We start from the raw sequence: 18,724 nt of genomic DNA, 5'->3' as shown, positions 1-18,724 counted from the left end.
GTGACTTACAAAAAAAAAGCAGTCAATAAAAAATAAATTAATAAAAAGGGAGACTTTGTTAGACTGTCATGAATTGATTATAGGCTATCCAAATATTTTATTTCACACTTATAGCAGACAACTGGAAAAACTTGTTTTCATTTAGCCTATTTATTAAGGTCTGGTTCAAACCAATGTGGTAGATGGTATCATTATGAACTGTATAGCTACAGTAACCCCTACGGTGAAAAATATGTGCTTCACATCATGTGAAATACATGAAACGTGGTTTGGAAACTTTTTAATATTTGTATTACTTTATTTTAAGATGTTTAATATATGAAGAGTTCAGATGCAAAAACCTCTAAATGCCGTCAGAAATTATTTTCTAAAATGAGCGTTTTTATCAAGCTCCAGTGTATAGGTTCAGTAATTTCACTTTTATGGCAAAGAATAAGTTATTTTCATGGTCTTCGAAGAGAAATAACTCAACATAAACCAAGGAGGCTGAGAATAATGCTAATTTTTTATGGGAATTTTAGACGACACAGAGGTTTTTGCATCTGAACTCCTCATACACACACAAGAACAAACATTGAATCGTACTAGACATACAAAAGACAATATAAAAGAAAACACAAAAGAAAAGAGACAAAAAAAACACACACACACAATCACAAAACATACAATCAAGAGGGAATATAACTTTAAACTCAGAGGGGTCACTGGATTGCTCTTGAGATATAGATTTGTCAAATAAATAAAAAAATTTACCCCATGTAGCCAACAATTTCTTATGGAGCTAGTCCAGGGGTGGCCAACCCTGTTCCTGGAGAGCCACCTTCCTGCAAATTTCAGTTGCTACCCATATTAAACACACCTGAACCAATTAATTAGGACCTGTGATTTTCTTTAACAATTAAAATCTGCTTTTATTCTACAATAAAACAAATCAGACTTTCTCAAGAAGAAAAAATATTATAGGAAATACTGTGAAATATTTCTTGCTCTGTTAAAAATCATTTGCGATATATTTAAAAACGGAAAAAAAACAGGAAAGCTAATAAATTTAACTTCAACTTTACATTTTATAGTAATCAGTCCAATTTTGAGGCTTTAGCCCCTTCCTCCAGCAGTAAGGCCATGCATGGTCTTAAGTGCCAATAGGGTTAATTCCAGTATGCATGGCTCAGGCAGGCCAAACCATTCGGTGCATCTCTGTCCCATTTGACGCCCGTCAGGAGCAGAGGCCAGGTGCGTAGTGCTCCCGTCGCGGCCTGACCTGTCGCCCAGCGGTGAATTATTCCACACCAGCCGCGCCACAACAGTTTAGAGGTGATGAATCGCCCAGGTGCTTGGCAGGCGGTGTGAATTTCATTTCCTTCCAACCAGCGGGTGTCTGTTTTTCCCCCACAACGTGCAGAAACTCTGTTCCTATTGAGCCAGAGCGTGTCCTTTTTGCCACGTGTCTCCCACTGACAGTTCTATTACCAAGAAAAATGAACAGGGGACATTAACTGCTCCGTCCTGCCACGACACCTTCTGAAAACTACATGTGAATAGAGCGACCCACGCAGAGCCTTTCAGTTATTAGATTAAAGCCACTTGAGGCAGTGTACTGTATTATAGGGGTTTTAGCATGGGTGGAATTATTGGTAACAGTTTACATTAAGAATCCATTAGTCAGAATTATTAGCCCTCCTGAATTATTAGCCCCCCAAGAACCCCTATTTTACATTTAAAAAGGTCATATTTTGGTTTTAGGGGTCTCCAACAACAGCCTGATATGCATGCAAGGTCAAAAAACACTTTCATGGTCTTTAAATGTGCATTTGTTTTTACCTAATTATCCCAACGACTCCGATATGATTCATTCAGTGATTCATTTGTTCCCAAACCCCTCCTTAGCGCGCAGCTAATCTGCCATGATTAGACCGATGACCCAGTCTAATGCTATTGGTTGACTGCGTTCAGCAAGAGACAGACAGAAATGCCCACCACGGCTACAGTATGAAGTAGCGCAAAGTATGTGAGAGCCCAATGCAGGAATGCAATAAAGCAATGCAGTTAAACAGCAGCATATTACTCTCCTCTTAAACCTAACCCCAAGTAATAACAGTGACATGCATTCAGTATTAATCCACACAGTGGCAAATGTTGAACTATTTTGAAAACTGACCGCACCACATGTGAGGAACAGCTAATGATAGCCAAAGCAAAGGCAAACAGCAGAGGATCGCCAACTCAGAAAAGCATTTAAATCGGTAAAAGAAGAAACACGTATCGCATTTTTAACATAGCTTTGGGTGGGATATTTGAACAGCCCATACATATTTAACCTGAGAGATACAGCCGCTGGGGTGATTACAACTTATAACACACAATTAAACACATATTTTGCAAACTACACAAAACAAGGTAACAATTTTAATGACACTTACATGTTGTGATCTGGAGGAAGAAGAAACTGGTCCATAGGAACTGTAAAAGTTACTGACAAAGTCCCTTTTAAAGTTTGACAAAGTCCCTTTGTCTCTGCTGCTCCTTCAATAGCAAATGTCTCTGCTGCTTCTTTAATAGCAAACAGCCGTCGAATGGAACAAATCACTGAGAAAAGCGCACCATAAATAAAATGTATTAATATTATTATTATTATTGTTAATACATTCACGTACATACACTATGGCCAATTTAGCTTATTCAATAAAAAACCTATAGCGCATGTCTTTGAACTGGGAAGGAAACCGGAGCAAACCCACGCTAACACAGGGAGAACATGCAAACTCCACAAAGAAATCCCAACTGGCCCAGCCGGGGCTCGAACCAGCAACCTTCTTGCTGTAAGACAACTAGGCTAACCACTGAGCCACCGTGACGTCGATTCTAAAATTATTTTTATATAATGTTAGAAGAGAAAATAGATTCAAAAGTGATCAAGAGAGAGGACCAAATAAAAAAAATAGATCAGAACAAGCAGTAGACGTAATAGAAATAGAAAATGTTTTCAATAGAAAAGAGAGAACAGAAAAAGAGATTAAATAGTGATAGTTAAATGATCAGATGTATTTTTAAAGTATTTTAATCAGATATTTTTAAATAGAGTACAAATCGAGCATGATATTTATAAGAGTCTTGACCAAAAAATGCTGATTCTTGAAGAAGAATATATAGAAAATGGAACAAATCAGCAAAAGAGCAATACTGTTTAAGTGCTAGTCAGAGTTGGCCAATTGCATTACAAACATCAATGGTTCTACAGAATAAAACTGCAAGAATCAAAATAAATCTGTTACACTCTAAAGTCTAGTATTACAAGAATGCATTCAAGGATACTGCTCTGTCTATTCCAAACAGTAATATGTCATTAGGCTATTCATAATTCAGCCTGCGATCACCTACCAAAAGCATCATCTTTTGCAGGACTCCTGGTCTCAGTCTCCTGTGTGCACACAAATGCAGAATTTATAGTTTGTGGTTTACAGAACTGTAATGTCAAGGCACCTGCATGTATATCATTCAGATTTAAGATTCTGTAAAAGTCTTTACAAGGACAGTAATAGTATATTTATTTACACTACCAGTCCCCTCACAGAATACTGTAAGCAAGGTCTACACATAAATATGCTACTGCTGCATAAATGTCTCATGTCTGCTACGACCTTTACATAAAAACACTAAGATATTACATTTAATCATTTGGAAGAGGCTAAATTTAAATTTAAAATGATATATACAGGTGAAGTCAGAATTATTAAACCCCCTGAATTATTATCCCTCCTGTTTATTTTTTTCCCCAATTTCTGTTTAACGGAGAAAAAAAAATTCAACACATTTCTAAACAATATAATAACTCATTTCTAATAACTGATTTATTTTATCTTCGCCATGATGACAGTAAATATTATTTTACTAGATATTATTCAAGACACTTCTATACAGCTTAAAGTGACTTTTAAAGGCTTAACTAGGTTAATTATGTTAACTAGGCAGGTTAGGATAAAATTCCAGGTGGAGAGTGGCTTCAATCTGGCCATTCTACCATACAGGCCTGATTGTTGGATTGCTGCACAGATGGTTGTCTGTAAGGTTCTCCTCTCTCCCAGAAGAACGCTGGAGCTCATACAGTGTGACCATCGAATATTTGATCACCTCCCTGACTAAGCCCCTTCTTCCCAGGCCTCTCAGCTTAGATGGCCGGCCAGCTCTAGGAAGAGTCCTGGTGGTTCCAAACATCTTTCACTTACAGATGATGTAGGCCGCTGTGCTCATTGGAAATTTCAGAGCAGCAGAAATGTTTCTGTAACCTTCCCCAGCCGAGTGCCTCAAGACAATCCTGTCTCGGAGGACTACAGACAATCCCTTTGTCTTCATGCTTGGTTTGTGCTTTGACATGCACTGTCAACCCTGCGACCTTATATAGACAGGTGTATGAATTTTCAAATTATGTCCAATCAACTGAATTTTCAAAAGGCTGTAAATACTTATGTACATGTGATTTTTCAGGTTTTGTATTTTTATTAAATTTTCAATAATTTCAAAAACTCTTTTTTCACATTGTCATTATGGGGTATTGTGTATTGTGTTAGAATTATGAGGAAATATATTAATTTAATCCATTTTGGAATAAGGTATTAACATTAAAAAAAAATGTGGAAAAAGTAATACTATGAATACTTTCCGGATGCACTGCATATCAGAATATTTCTCCCAGCAGATAGGCATTGTCTGTAACGCTGGGTCAACAAATCCCCGGTTATCCCTGTAATATTGGAGATCAGAGTTGGAGATAGATGTCCTGCTGGACTGACATAGAGAAGATTGCTGTTGTTGAGACACATCTCTCACGAGGCGAAGACCTTTCCTTCAGCATTATGATTAGCTGCATCATCTTGGACACAATCCTGATAAATAAAAACCACACAAATACACACTTCTGTTTATCTTTATCTGCCCTCCAGTCACCATACAAGAAAAAACACTGGCTACTTTATGACATAAAAAATTATTTTAAAGTAATTTCTCAAACATAATTTTCACCTCTAAAACAAAGCAATTATACTGTGTACATGTTACAGTAACTTATAGTCCTCAATTGAGGCCTCTGGCCAGGTGAATTGCTTGGTTTGTATATTAATTTATACATTATTAAATATAAAAAAATACTTTTGTTCTAAATCAAGCAAAGTAATATAATTCATGAAGCTAAATTAAGATAGCACTTTATATTGAAGGGATAGTTCACAAAAAATAATAAATTCTGTCGTTATTAAACACAAAGATATTTTGAAGAGTTAAAAAGCTGTAACCATTAACTTACATTGTATTTGTTCTTTCTGTGTCCTAGTTCACTAAAGAAATGTAATTGTGTCATAATTTACTCATTTACTTGTTCCAACCTTTATAAGTTTATTTCTTCTGTTAAACACAAATGAGGATATTTAAAAAACTGTTGGAAATCTGTAACCATTGACTTACATAGTATTTGTTTTCACTACACTTTTACTTCATAGTTCACCAGAAGTTAAAGAAATTAAATTCTGACGTTATTTACTTACACTTTACTTGTTTCTTATAGGTTTCTTTCTTCTGTTAAACACATGAAAATATTTGGGAAAAATGTTGGAAACCTGTAACCATTGACTTACATAGTATTTGTTTTCCCAACTATTTTACTACATAGTTCACCAAAGAAATTAAATTCTGGCATCATTTACTTACACTTTACTTGTTTCATACATTTATGGGTTTCTTTCTTTTGTTATACAAAAATTAAGATATGTTGAAAAATGTTGGAAACCTGTAACCATTGACCTTACTGTTTTCCCACTATTTTCCTATAGTTCACCAAAAAAATTTTTTATTCTGTCATCATATGCTGACCCTTTACTTGTTTCAAACCTTTAAACATTTCTTACCTCTGTTAAACACAAATTAAGATTTTTAGAGAAATGTTGAAAACCCATAACCATTTTCTTCCATAGTATTTTTTTTTTTCAACTGAAAGTCAATGGTTACTAGTTTTCATCATTCTTTGAAATATCTTATTTTGTGTAAATGAGTTTCACAAACACTTGAATGAGACTAAATGATGAGAACATTATTATTTTTGAGTAAACTATCGCTTTAACAACTGCCTTCCTACCTGGCATTTAGTCAGATATTGGTTATTTATTAGTACTTATAAAGTATATTATTCTACATACCTAAACCCACCCAATACCTATATCTTACTATTAATAGGCAGCAAATTAGTAGGGTAGTTTATAGCTAAAAGTCTTAATGTTTCCCCCACAGTTCAAAGACATGCACTATAGGTGAATTGAATTAACTAAATTGGGCTTAGTGTATGAGTGTGTGTGTGAATGTGAGAGTGTATGGGGGTTTCCCAGTACTGGGTTGCAGCTGGAAGGGCATCTGATGTGTAAAACACATGTCGGAATAGTTGGTGGTTCATTCTGCTGTGGTGGCCCCTGATAAATAAGGGATTAGGGTGAAGGAAAATCAATGAATGAAAGTCTTAATGGTTTACCGATAGTGAGAATTACCATCAAACAAAGTATGACACAAATTAATATCAAATGAATAAACATTTACCCAAGATGGAGGAGACTCTGCCAAACTCAAGGGATTGAATAAATATACATTTTAATAAGTTATGAGACACTACTGCACGTTTACATTGATTCTAGCATTATTATCTTGTTCCTTCGGGTATGGCTCATATACTGTCAATAAAAACCCCATGTTTTAAAAAAAAAAAAAACACCTCGATTTATGAGTACACATGATATGCTACGTTTTATTTGCAGAACTATTATGCTAAGACTTCTTTCAGCAAAGCAGAACATTGGGATGCTAAGAGAGAACATTTCAGATGGGATGGAATGAGTTATCCTCAGTCAAACAGAAAGACTAGGGTTGAATTAATAGCAAGAGAATGGAGAAAAAAACATCACAGGCAGGCTTTTGAAAGGTGAGCACTGCAGGCTTTGATAGCTGTCTGACTTCAGCTTCTGTTGTAGTGCTTTTCATCCTTTCACAGAATCCTGGTCAAAGTTACAGCAAACATCCCAAAAGTTTGGGTCAGCTGGACTTGGTTGAGAATAACAGATATGATAAGACTGTGCTAAACACGCTGAACTTGCAAATAGCTGACTTTTATTGGAAAATTGCAAGGAAACATTCAAAGTTTTTGCACAAGGTGAAACTAACACTACAGTGTAAAAAAAAAATTTAATGACAAAGTCAAGACTAAAAATGTTTCATGTTGCTTTAACTTATTTTAATAAGTTAGTTAGGCTTCAATATATTTTAGGGGTTATGCCGAGTTCAGACTGCATCATTTTCAAAGTAGTCGTGTAGTCACAGATGTCTTCACACTGCTTGACTATCTGGGCTTGCGTTTTGTCGCTGCTTTGTTTACACTGCAAGATGGATCGGCGACAGGGGCTTTCACATTACATGACTTTACAACAGGAAGAATCGCCGACAACTTCGTTCAAACCACATCTCACAGCCAAAAACACGCAGTATATCTTTTGTTATTAACTACATAACGAGAAAGAAGCCTTTAACGGGGTAGAAAATGTACATATTTGCTCACCTGGGTTTGAAGGGAATTAGCAATTTCTCCTCAACTTTTTTTTTAGCTTTCTGTATGAAACCTCAAACAGACATGTGTGCTCCTGTCAAACCTAGTTTTTAGCATCCAAATATCTCACAAGCATTGGCGACTCATCAATGATTCTCTCAGATCGCGTTTTTAATAGTTCATACTGTGTGATTGTCACTCACGTACACGAGCACCGATTTGCCTGTGATTTCAAGCATTTGTCTGCGATTTTCTCAAAACCTCCTTCTCAAAAAAAACATGCAGTCTGAACTCGGCATTAGTTGATGTAAGTTGAGATGGCATGATGGGTTGCAGCTGGAAGGGCTACTGGGTACTGGGTTGCAGCAAGAAGAGCTTCAGCTGCGTAAAACATATGCTGGAAGAGTTGGCGGTTCATTCCACTGTAGTGACCCCTAATAAATGAGCGACTAAGCTGATGGAAAATGAATAAATAAATAAAAACCATTGACATGCATAGTTTTTTAATTATCCTATTATGGAAGTCGGTGGTTACAGGTTTCTAACATTTTTCAAAATAACTTCCTTTGTGTTCAAAAGAGAAAAAAAAAACATAAAGGTTTGAAACACCTTGAGGGAAGTACGTAACAGACCTTTTTATTATGACGCATTTAACGGTCATCAGCAGCTTAAATCCTTGAAAGTTTTTAATATTCAAATTTTTTAAAAACCAAACCTATATTTATATGTATTTTTGTATGTAAAAATGAATTACCACTTGTGCGAGGTGTTTTTAAGGCAGCGTCTATGGGACAGGACAATACACTTGATGTTGTTTTCTCTTCTGGCTGCAGTTATCAGTCTCACATTATTTTTTTCATTGTTCTGAAGGTCTTGATGACACCATTAAGGTTTTTTTTTTTATTTGAGCAAATTGTTGGGCTATAAGTTTACCCAACTATGACGACTTCTGCTACTTAGAAACTAAACTTAAAATTTCAATGAGTGAGCTATCTCTTTACCATAGAACTACATGGAATGGAATGCTAATTCAGCTATAGGCTGTTGAGTTTCACCTTGTTTAAAAACTTATAGTTTAAGGCAACAGTTTTTCACACAATTTTCTAATAAAGTCAACTATTTTGGATAAGTATTTCTTGTTTTTTATTACTCTAAATTTTTTATTTGCCTGTAACTAGATTGGATCATGAAAAGTGGGCGTTTTACACCTGAACGGAGCCAGAATTATATATAAGTTTGCATTTGACATCCACCTTTGAGAGGCCTTTTGACCTGAATGTGGAGGACACATGCTTATTGCACATTTCGCCAACAGTGTTTTAGAAAATGCTGCCTTGCCACTAGCCTGAAACTATCATTAAACGCTATACTGTAAAAAAAGTTACTAGATATTTTCCATGCTATAAGAGTTGGTATATGCAGAAACGTAGATAACTTAAACTAAAATAAAAAAGTTAGATCAATATAAATCTGCCAGCTTTTGTCACAGTATAGTAAAACGCTTGATAACTGCGGTGGCGCAGTAGGTAGTGCTGTTGCCTCACAGCAAGAAGGTCACTGATTTGAGCCTTGGCTGGGTCAGTTGGCATTTCTGTGTAGAGTTTGCATGTTCTCCCCGCATTTGTGTGGGTTTCCTCCGGGTGCTCTGGTTTCCCCCACAAGTCCAAAGTCATGTGGTACAGGTGAATTGGGTAAGCTGAATTGTCCGTAATGTGAATGAGTGTGAATGCTTGTATCCCAGAGATGGGTTGCGGCTGGAAGGGCATTCGATACGTAAAAAACGTGCTGGATAAGTTGGCAGTTCATTTCGCTGTGGCGACCCCAGATTAATAAAGGGACTAAGCCGAAAAGAAAATGATACCTGCACAAACATGAATTCATTTTGTAGTATTTCTGTTATTCATTCACTCATTTTTTTGTCGGCTTAGTACCTTTATTAATCCGGGGTCGCCACAGCAGAATGAAACGCCAACTTATCCAGCAAGTTTTACACAGCGGATGCCCTTCCAGCCGCAACCCATCTCTGGGAAACATTCACACACACACTCATACACTACGGACAATTTAGATAACCCAATTCACCTGTACCGCATGTCTTTGGACTGTGGGGGAAACCGGAGCACCTGGAGGAAACCCATGCGAATGCAGGGAAAACATGCAAACTCCACACAGAAACACCAACTGAGCCGAGGCTAGACCCAGCGACCTTCTCACTGTGAGGCGACAGCACTACCTACTGCGCCACTGCTTCGCCCTATTTCTGTTATTAATTTTTATTAAGATTTTTTGATATGTTTTTGTTTTGTTTTGATGTTAAGAACAAAATATAGTTTTACTTCATTTAAATTAGCTGAACATCACTGCCTTTTGTGCTAATGTAATATAATGTAATGTGTCCTCGTAAAGCACCCAAACCAGTCTGCACACACACACAAAAATTATATCTGTGTGTGTGTGTGTGCATGTATAAATTATATTTATTTATTATCTTATGTATGTTTTATATACATTTACAGTGGCGACACGGTGGCTCAGTGGTAAGCACAGTCGCCTCACAGCAAGAAGGTAGTTTGTTCGAGTCCCGGATGGGTCAGTTGGCATTTCTGTGTGGAGTTTGCATGTTCTTCCTATGTTGGCGTGGGTTTCCTCTGAGTGCTTCGGTTTCCCCTACAGTCCAAAGACATAGGCAAGTGGCAACCTTCCACTCTCCTCGTGAAGCAAATACGAAACTGAAACTGCAATTCATCGAAATTCGGCTAGTCCTGGCTCCATAATAGAGCAAAAGTGGGGGACTTGACAGCAAAAAAAGGTGTTTACAGCCTGGTACAAAGAATGATTTTAGTTCATATAGTTTATATTACCCTTCAGGCCAACTGGGAGGGGGTGAATTTTTTTAGAACTAATCCGTTTTGTTTATGTTAAGTTATGCATAGTCTGCATAATTAAGGGTGTGGCCACTTGAGTGACAGCTAGGTCTCACTGGTCTCCGTCACTTCACCTTAGCTGATTTCGGCTGATTAGCTGCTGAACTCGGCAAATTCATCATATTTTTGTTTTGTTTTATGTGGCTTTACACAGTTGGTTGCTTTTTTGGAATTATTTCTTACAATTATCAGATGATATGGCATGCTGTGTGCACTTAATTGTGCTCACTAACCATTCACGTGGTCTCCATTTCCCAGGAGTGAAATTATCTACTTAAATACCATCTCTATAAATGTATTTGTTTTACTTGAGATCATTTATCATTTATATTTTTCCTTAGACCTGTAATGCACTCCAGAATCTGACAGATTGATTAGCTGTAGTCTCTAGAACTGTCATCTGAGGCGTTGTCATACAGTGTTATGCCTGGATTTCATCAATAGTCTTGCATTTACTATTACAGACTATATTTTAAGTATTTAGAAGTGATTTGCGCTTTCCTCTTGTAGAAAAATGTCATAATTCAATTCAATTCAGCTTTATTTGTATAGCGCTTTTACAATGTAGATTGTGTCAAAGCAGCTTCACATAAATGGTCATAGAACAATGTTTAGTGGCTCAATGTAGTACAACAGTGTTTTTAAAAAATTTAGTATACAACCAAGCACATGAGGTCAGAACACAAACCAGTCGCAGGTAATAAAGTATTAATTGTTTCTCTTAAAGAAATGCCTGTCCAAACAAAATGCTAGCAGGCGTCTGTAGCTCCACTCATGCTCTCCCTCTTTGCCCTTGTTTGGGATCCCCTGGTCGATGCGATGACGTGCAAAGAAATTGGCAATGGTTGTCACACCTACTGACAGTGACGTCACTGATACCACGTCCATATCTTTTACAGTTTATGATATATACGTACACAGATATATATTTTTCATGTGTGTAGACTGGTTTGGGTGCTTTACGAGGACACATAAAGACATGGGTATGACCAGTATTAGGCCCAATCCCAATTCTATTTTTGTATAGAAAAAATAGAATTTTTCCCCTTGGCCCTTGAAACAGAGTGTGAAGGGGAAGGGCTTCAAATTTTCCCCTAGGAAATGGGACAGCACTACAGCACCTGCACACATCATTATATGCCATCGAGATCTCTTGCTTCATAGATAGACAATCGCAACTGCTGTAGTGATTCCAGTTGCTTTGTTTTTTTGTTTTTTTTGTATTTATCTTCAGGAGATTACTGAAGACATTTATTATGTTATCATAATGATATAATGTGGCAATAAGATCATAACCATACTTTGCATTTACACAGTGGACATATCCATTTATGTAAACACACTAAAACAACATTAACATGCACCGAATAACACTGTAAAAAGCTCTTTCTCAGCCACTAGACATTACTGACAGGGTTTTCGAGTGTTGTGGGACTGCTATACAGGAGTTATCATTATGGATTATAGATCATAAAATTTAACAGTTTTTCTTTTAGCAGGCTTTTTAAAAGCATGACGGCAAAACATAAACGTGGTTATGAATATATTAAAACATGTACTTGCTAGTTGTAAAAATTTGTAATAATGACAAAAAATACTGATTTGTGGATCTCTTTACTTCCGGGAACTGCGATCCTGCTGTTGTAGCTGGCGTATTCTAGGAAATTTTCTTACCCCATGTTTCGAGTGTGTTCCTGAAAAATCTCGTTCAAAGGGGTATCTTTTTTTTTTAAGATTTATTTTTTGCCCTTTTTGACATGATATTATTTTAGACAGGAAATGAAGTTGGAGAGAGAGAGGGGGTAGGGTCAGGAAATGTCCTCAAGCCAAGATTTGAACTCAGGACACCCTGAAGTGCTACTGCACCATATGTCAGCGCGCTAACCACTAGGCTATTGCGCTGACTGGAAGGGGTATCTTGCCCTTCCCCTTTGCCCTACGCCTTTAAGCTAAAGAGGATTGGGAAGGGCTATGGGGTAGAATTGGGATTGGGCCTTACTGTAAAATGTCGAAGTAGTTTATGAGGTCATGTCCTGTGTCTTTGTATTTCGAAAACATTTAAATAAGCATCCTTATCAGTGTTTTTTAACATTCAAATTTTGATTCAGATTTCCTGTGAGAATAGGGTTTACTTTAGGGGTGGGGTTTGGGTACATAAAAAAAAAAATTATTAATTGGATTAGCAAATTAATTTTTTAAGGTAAGTGTTCGCAAACAAGTTATTTGGGCCCAATTTAAACAAACAAATAAAATGTAATGATGCTTAACTTAATTTGTTTGTTTCAATTCAGTTCATATAAATTGTTTGCAAGCACTTACTTTAATTTTTTTGGAAATGCAATGAATCTTTTTTCAGGCTATATACAGTAGTATTTTTTGCAGTGTAAAATACATTATGCCTCAGTTATAAACCAATAAAACCAAAGTGTGTGTTTGTGTGTGTGTAAGTATTAACAAATTCCATTCAATGTTTATGCTTTCTGGTGGTTCATTCCGCAGTGGCGACCCCACATTTATAAAGAGACTAAGCTGAAATGAAAATTCCTTTCTCAGCTATTCCCTTTTTTTAGCAGATTGTCAATCGATAAACCTGCAGTTACCATAAAAGGTACAATTTGAGCTAACACAATCCAGCAGAAACAAAGCTTCAATAATTTCCATCTGCTGAGTTTTGATTAGTTTTATATTAAGTATAGCTGCCTGAAAGTAAAATGATATATTAATTGGCTTCAACACAGCATATAAAAATAAATCTCAACAGAACAGGGAGCTATGCACGCCATATTAAAAATGTATTTCAGTCACACTTTCTTATTTCCCTCGGTCTGTAAGGTCACTCTCTCCTCATGGTGAACTTTGTCTTTTCTAATCCTCCTCCAGCACGGTTCAGCTTCTCTCCACACGCCGTTTCACCTGCAGCCCTGGCCGCTCTTCTGGAGGCTGAGTTGGTGTCGGTCGGTCAGCACGGATGCTCCATAATCTTTATCCACTCACCGGCCCGTTCCAGCCCTGCCCCGAGCAAGAGAAAGAGAGAGAAAGGCTCAGATTTAATGCGCTCCTCCCAGACTTCATTATTTCTCCAGACTAACATCGTTTCTTTCCTCCAGACCTTGAACTAGACATATGCCGATATTCAATATGTCAATAGCAAAGTAATATACAGTACTGTGCAAAAGTCTTAGGCCCCCAGTTACATCTGTTGTTTTAGTGAGGGTATAATGACATTATAAAGTAACTTCTCATTCTCTTTATTAAAATACAATCTGAAAATACAGGTTGTAGTTGGATTTTTTGAGTCTAATAGTTTAAGACATATGAAAGAAAGAGTTGGAGGAAGCCAGAGCTGTTGTCAATATTGCCTGATTTGATGGGATCGTGAGTGCTCAAAAGTAAAGACATGTCATGTAATTCTTACTTGTAAGCACCTTGTTTATTCACTCATTCATTCATTCATTAGTCCCTTTCTTAATCCAGGGTCGCCACAGTGGAATGAACCACTAACTTATCCAGCATATGTTTTACGCAGTGGATGGCCTTCCAGCCGCAACCCATCTCTGGGAAACATTCACACACACTCATTCACACACATACACTACGGACAATTTAGCCTACCCACTGTGGGGAAAACCGGTGCACCTGTAGGAAACCAATGCGAACGCAAGGAGAACATGCAAACTCCACACAGAAACGCCAACTGACCCAGCCGTGGCTCGAACCAGCAACCTTTTTATTTTATTTTTTTATATTTTTTTATTTTTCAGCATGATAATAGTGATCCCAAATACACTGCTAATGTAATGAAATCATATTTGGAGAGAAAAACAGCTGATGAAACAAAAACCATCATGAAATGGCCTACACAGAGTCCAGACCTGAATATACAGTATGTAGGCAACATTTTAGGCAGTATAAGATGCACCTGGAGAGAAAAAGAAAGATAGAACATATAAGGATGAACTCCCAGAAATGCTGAAAATGCTTTTCATAAAATAGCAGATCATTTCAGAAAAGACTCAACAAAAATGTTTAAGGTCACGGTAAACACACTTTAGCACAGTACGGTTCATAAATATCAAAGCCAAATTAACGTACACATTATATTAAAGGGATAGTTCACAGAATTCTGTCATCTTTTATTCACCCTTTACTTGTTTCAAACATTTAAGAATTTATTTCTTCTGTTAAACACAAAATAAGATATTCTGAAAAATGTTGAAAACCTGTAACCATTGACTTTTATTGTATTTGTTTTTCCTGGTATTTTCCTAATATAGTTCACAGAGAAGTTTAAATTCTGTCATCATTACTCACTCTTTATTTGTTTAAAACCTTTAAGAGTTAAAAGTCTGTTAAACGCTAAAGAAGATATTTTGAAAACTGTTGAAAACCTGTAACCATTGACTTCATTGTATATGTTTTTCCTGGTATTTTCCTAATATAGTTCACAGAGAAGTTTAAATTCTGTTCTCATTTACACAGCCTTTACTCTGTTAAACGCTAAAGAGAACAAAATGTTGAAAAACCTACAACCATTGACTTTCTTAATATTTCATACAATTTTCCCTCTATAGTTCACAGAAATGTTTAAATTGTGTAATCATTTACGCACCCTTAACTTGTTTTAAACATTTATGGCTTTCCCTCTTGTGTTAAACACAAATTAAGATATTTGGAAAAATGTTGAGCAAATATATTATCACAAATAATTCAGTATATCGTGATAACGAACACACACATTTTGATAGCACTTCCAAATAGTGAATAATTATTTATTATTTCAACATTTACAGTGATTTTAATAATATTCACATATGCAGTGATGTTTATTAGAGTGCCAAATGTTTTTCAAACATTCACATTTTCACGTTAATCTTGCCTCTGACATGCTGAAATATTGATTACAAATTCTGTGAACCTTTATAAACCTAGTTTATTAAGGCTTTGACAATAATTATGATGTAATTATAATAAATAATGCCAAATTATGAATTAAAATCAAAAATTGTAACTGTTAAATGTTTATTACTTATAACTTTAACATACATAGTAACTAATAAATGTGGTTATTTCTCAGGGCTGACTTTAATCTATTAACAAACACTTACTAATTAGACTTGATCTAAAGTGTTACCTGGTGTACTTTATCATGTATTTGCAGTTTAATTAGTTTGAAACATTAGTTTACTCTTAATGTGTATAAAGCAATAGGCATATATCAAGTTTTGTTTTGGTTATTAAACCTGTTGAAACACCTTTTTTTTGCAGCCCATTCCAGGTCAGTACCGTGATAATACCATACCACAATAAAAGCTTCCCTAGTTAATCGCCACGACAACAAAACGATTGATGGTAAAATTGTAACCATGTTTTGTACATTTGTGTAACCACAGTTTTACTACAATTACCATGGTAAAGCTATGGTTAGATTTGGTTAAAGATAGATATGGATAGAAAGGTCGACTATGGTAATCCTAAATTAACTATGCAACAGTCTGATTTTGTAAGAAAATGTAACTATTTTACGTATTGGCGGGAAAGTGGCAACACCAACCATAGTTTTACCATGGTATTTACTTTTAAACTGTGGTTATATGCTACAGTTGGAAGTCAAAGCTCGAAAAAACATGGCCACAACAAAATTTACCACAAAAAAAACATTGTTAATTTTTGTAAGGGATAAGCCTACCTCGAACTTTGCTGCTCCTCAGTCTGTGGTTTTTCCATTGAGGTAAAGTTGGATTTATATTCGCACTTTGGTACAGTGATGCCTTGTGCCATGTTTACTATGAAAATTTGGTATTAAATCATATCTTAGTAGGCTATGACTTCAAAACAACATTAGCTCTATTTATTTGACTATGAACAATGGTGTAGTACTCTGATAGTCATTAATATGATTAAACTGTTTATAATACTTTAATCTGAAATTATATTATTAAGATAACGTCCGAATGTGTGAATCAGGTGTAAAAACAAAACCAAGTTTACCGCAAGGATTTTCCCATGATCCTGCGAGCATCAGGTTTAATAATACGGTCGTGTGTTTAAATGAGCTGATTCTCTGCTTTATGACACGGTTAGTAATGCACTGTCATCTGCTTCCCATCAAGATGTGTCATTTAAACAGACACGGGTTCTTCATGATGTGATCTCGCATCCATGAATGTTTCTTGACCTGTGTAATGGGACTCTTTCTGGGTCAGCGTGTCCTTGATATGTTCAAAAGACTTAATGGAACATAAAAGCTAGATTACATATGACTGGAAGTAGTTTTACAAGCGTATATGGGTAGATGGATAAAGGTCTGTGGTAATACTGGAGAGCCGTTATCTTGTATACTACTGTTTGTTTGTGAACTGGAGCTATTGAGTGTTCATCCACTGCCATCTTTTGGACGGATAGAAATCCTGCAGCACATACCCTATTGAGGAAAGTGAACAGTGCTACAGTTCCTATTTCTATCTTTTTTTTAAGAGATGCATCTTGGGTCCCCTTTGCTATTAGCACTATTGAATCCTTTACCAAAGCCTTGGGTCTTTTAAAAATGTATCTAAATGTGAATTACAGGAATCTAGCCTTACTATAATATCCCAATGGGGTATACAGTGCTCAGCATAATTGAGTACACCCCATTTTGAAAATGAACATTTTGATCCATTTCTCAGTAAATATAGCCAGTGCATTTTGATGCATTTAAACAAAACAGATTTATTAAACAGATATATTTATTATAATAATATTTCAGTCACCAAATATAATTACTAGAAAGATAATACAATTAAATTCAAGTAAAATATTGCAAAAACAAAAATTAAAGATTTTTGGCTTCTCTTGATTTTTCTTTTATTTAAATTTGTATTTAACCTTTTTCTATAAGACATAAAATTGGGTTTACTAGTTTTAGGACCGCTGTCATATGTTATTTTGTTAGATTAGCTCCAGATTTGTCAAATTAAATATTGTATAGCTTCCTATTAAAAAATATGAATTTAAAAGAGAGATTTGCGAGAGGTGCACTTATATATGCTGAACACTGTGTGCACATGGACTTTTAATTTCAGTCAGCCAGGCCCAGAGCTTCCGGTGAATTATCATCCCATACAAAGTCGCCGCGTTTAAGATCTGATTTCTTTAAAAAATAAAAATAAAAAAAAACAGCGATCTTCACTGCCTGGCTGAGACATCTTTTGTCTATTGTACACTCTCAGAAATAAAAGATGCAGTGGTACAAATAACGTCCCTTAAGAAACAGTTTTGTACTTTTGTAAAAGTTGTACCTTATACAATATGGTACAGACAAGTCCTCTTAAGATACTGTTCTGTACCTTTTATGGTACAACTGATATGAAGGTACTCAATTGTTCTTATAAAAAGTAAATTAATTGAACTTTTAGGTGATTACACAGGTATTGTGTGAAAATAGGGGGAAATGTCTTATATTGTAGATGGGAGAATGTATTTCTGTAACATTTTTGTGAAGTCTTGTGAAATGTTTAGCAAAAAATAGATCTTTTGATTTATGTTAAAGTATTTTTATTCTTTATTGTAAATGGAAACGGTGCATTTACACACAAAAAAACTTTTTTAAAACATTGTTTAAAAATGTATTTGATGTTTGATATTTACTGAAAATAAGTTGACACATTTTGGAAATAGCAGAATGCATTTAAATAGTTGACACTATTAGGGTATAAAGTCTTGCCACTGTATTGGTACCTTCATGGATCACATTTGTACCTATGATGAAGATACAATATTGTATATGCTGTTTTTAAAAACCAAAGGTACATTTGGTTTTCAATGGTACAAATTGTTTCCCTAAAGGTACAAACTGCATTGGTACAAATGTGTTTCTTTGTGTCAAGGTACAATTCTCCATGAAAAGGCACTGCCCCAGTGAAAGGGGTTTGTACATTCTTTGATATGTACTATTTTTTTCTGAAAGTGTATGAAGAATTCTACCTCTCAGAGATAATCTCTCTGGAGCCATAGGTTTATTTTTCTTCATGTTTGCTCATTAATAGAGTAATTACTTAAATAAATAGAATTTCTTTTTAATTTTTCCAAAAAGAGTTGCCCAAGTAAATAATTCTATAAATGTCAATAAAGTAGCTTCAGTAGCTTGTTTTAAAATAATGTAAAAAAAAATTTAATGGATCTGTTCTGTAAAAAGTGCTTTACATAAGATTTTATTTACAACAAAAAAAGTGTACCTACCATCTAGACATAT

The 18,724-nt window shown here is 35.6% G+C and overlaps 1 protein-coding gene across 2 annotated transcripts; it reads right to left on the bottom strand.

Annotated features, from left to right (window-relative positions):
- Nucleotides 1-73: 73 nt before the first annotated feature.
- On the bottom strand, nucleotides 74-13,503 carry LOC147836506 (uncharacterized). 2 transcript variants are annotated; one of them, XM_087258091.1, is made up of 5 exons: nucleotides 13,408-13,503; nucleotides 4,654-4,880; nucleotides 3,379-3,418; nucleotides 2,421-2,586; nucleotides 74-1,463 (listed from the first exon to the last, which is right to left on the bottom strand). In XM_087258091.1, exons 2-5 carry the CDS (start codon nucleotides 4,699-4,701, stop codon nucleotides 1,280-1,282), a joined length of 438 nt encoding a protein of 145 aa, XP_087114217.1. In that variant the 5' UTR covers nucleotides 4,702-4,880; nucleotides 13,408-13,503; the 3' UTR covers nucleotides 74-1,279. The 2 variants fall into 2 exon arrangements, with proteins under 2 accessions (XP_087114217.1, XP_087114216.1); XM_087258090.1 differs by having other exon boundaries at nucleotides 76-1,463; nucleotides 4,024-4,880.
- Between the last annotated feature and the right edge of the window lie 5,221 nt (nucleotides 13,504-18,724).

This window comes from Danio rerio, chromosome 6 (assembly GCF_052040795.2).
Source record: "Danio rerio strain M-AB ecotype USA chromosome 6, GRCz13ab, whole genome shotgun sequence".
Classification (NCBI taxonomy): Eukaryota; Metazoa; Chordata; class Actinopteri; order Cypriniformes; family Danionidae; genus Danio; species Danio rerio.
This window is presented reverse-complemented; position numbering and strand designations above follow the sequence as displayed.

Coding starts and splice junctions, on each gene's coding strand:
- LOC147836506 (XM_087258090.1), bottom strand. CDS start 4,212: ATGTTTGGAACCACCAGGACTCTTCCTAGAGCTGGCCGGCCATCTAAG. Junction 3,419..4,023: donor GCAATCCAACAATCAGGCCT/GTATGGTAGAAT, acceptor GTGTGCACACAG/GAGACTGAGACCAGGAGTCC. Junction 2,587..3,378: donor TGCAAAAGATGATGCTTTTG/GTAGGTGATCGC, acceptor CGCTTTTCTCAG/TGATTTGTTCCATTCGACGG.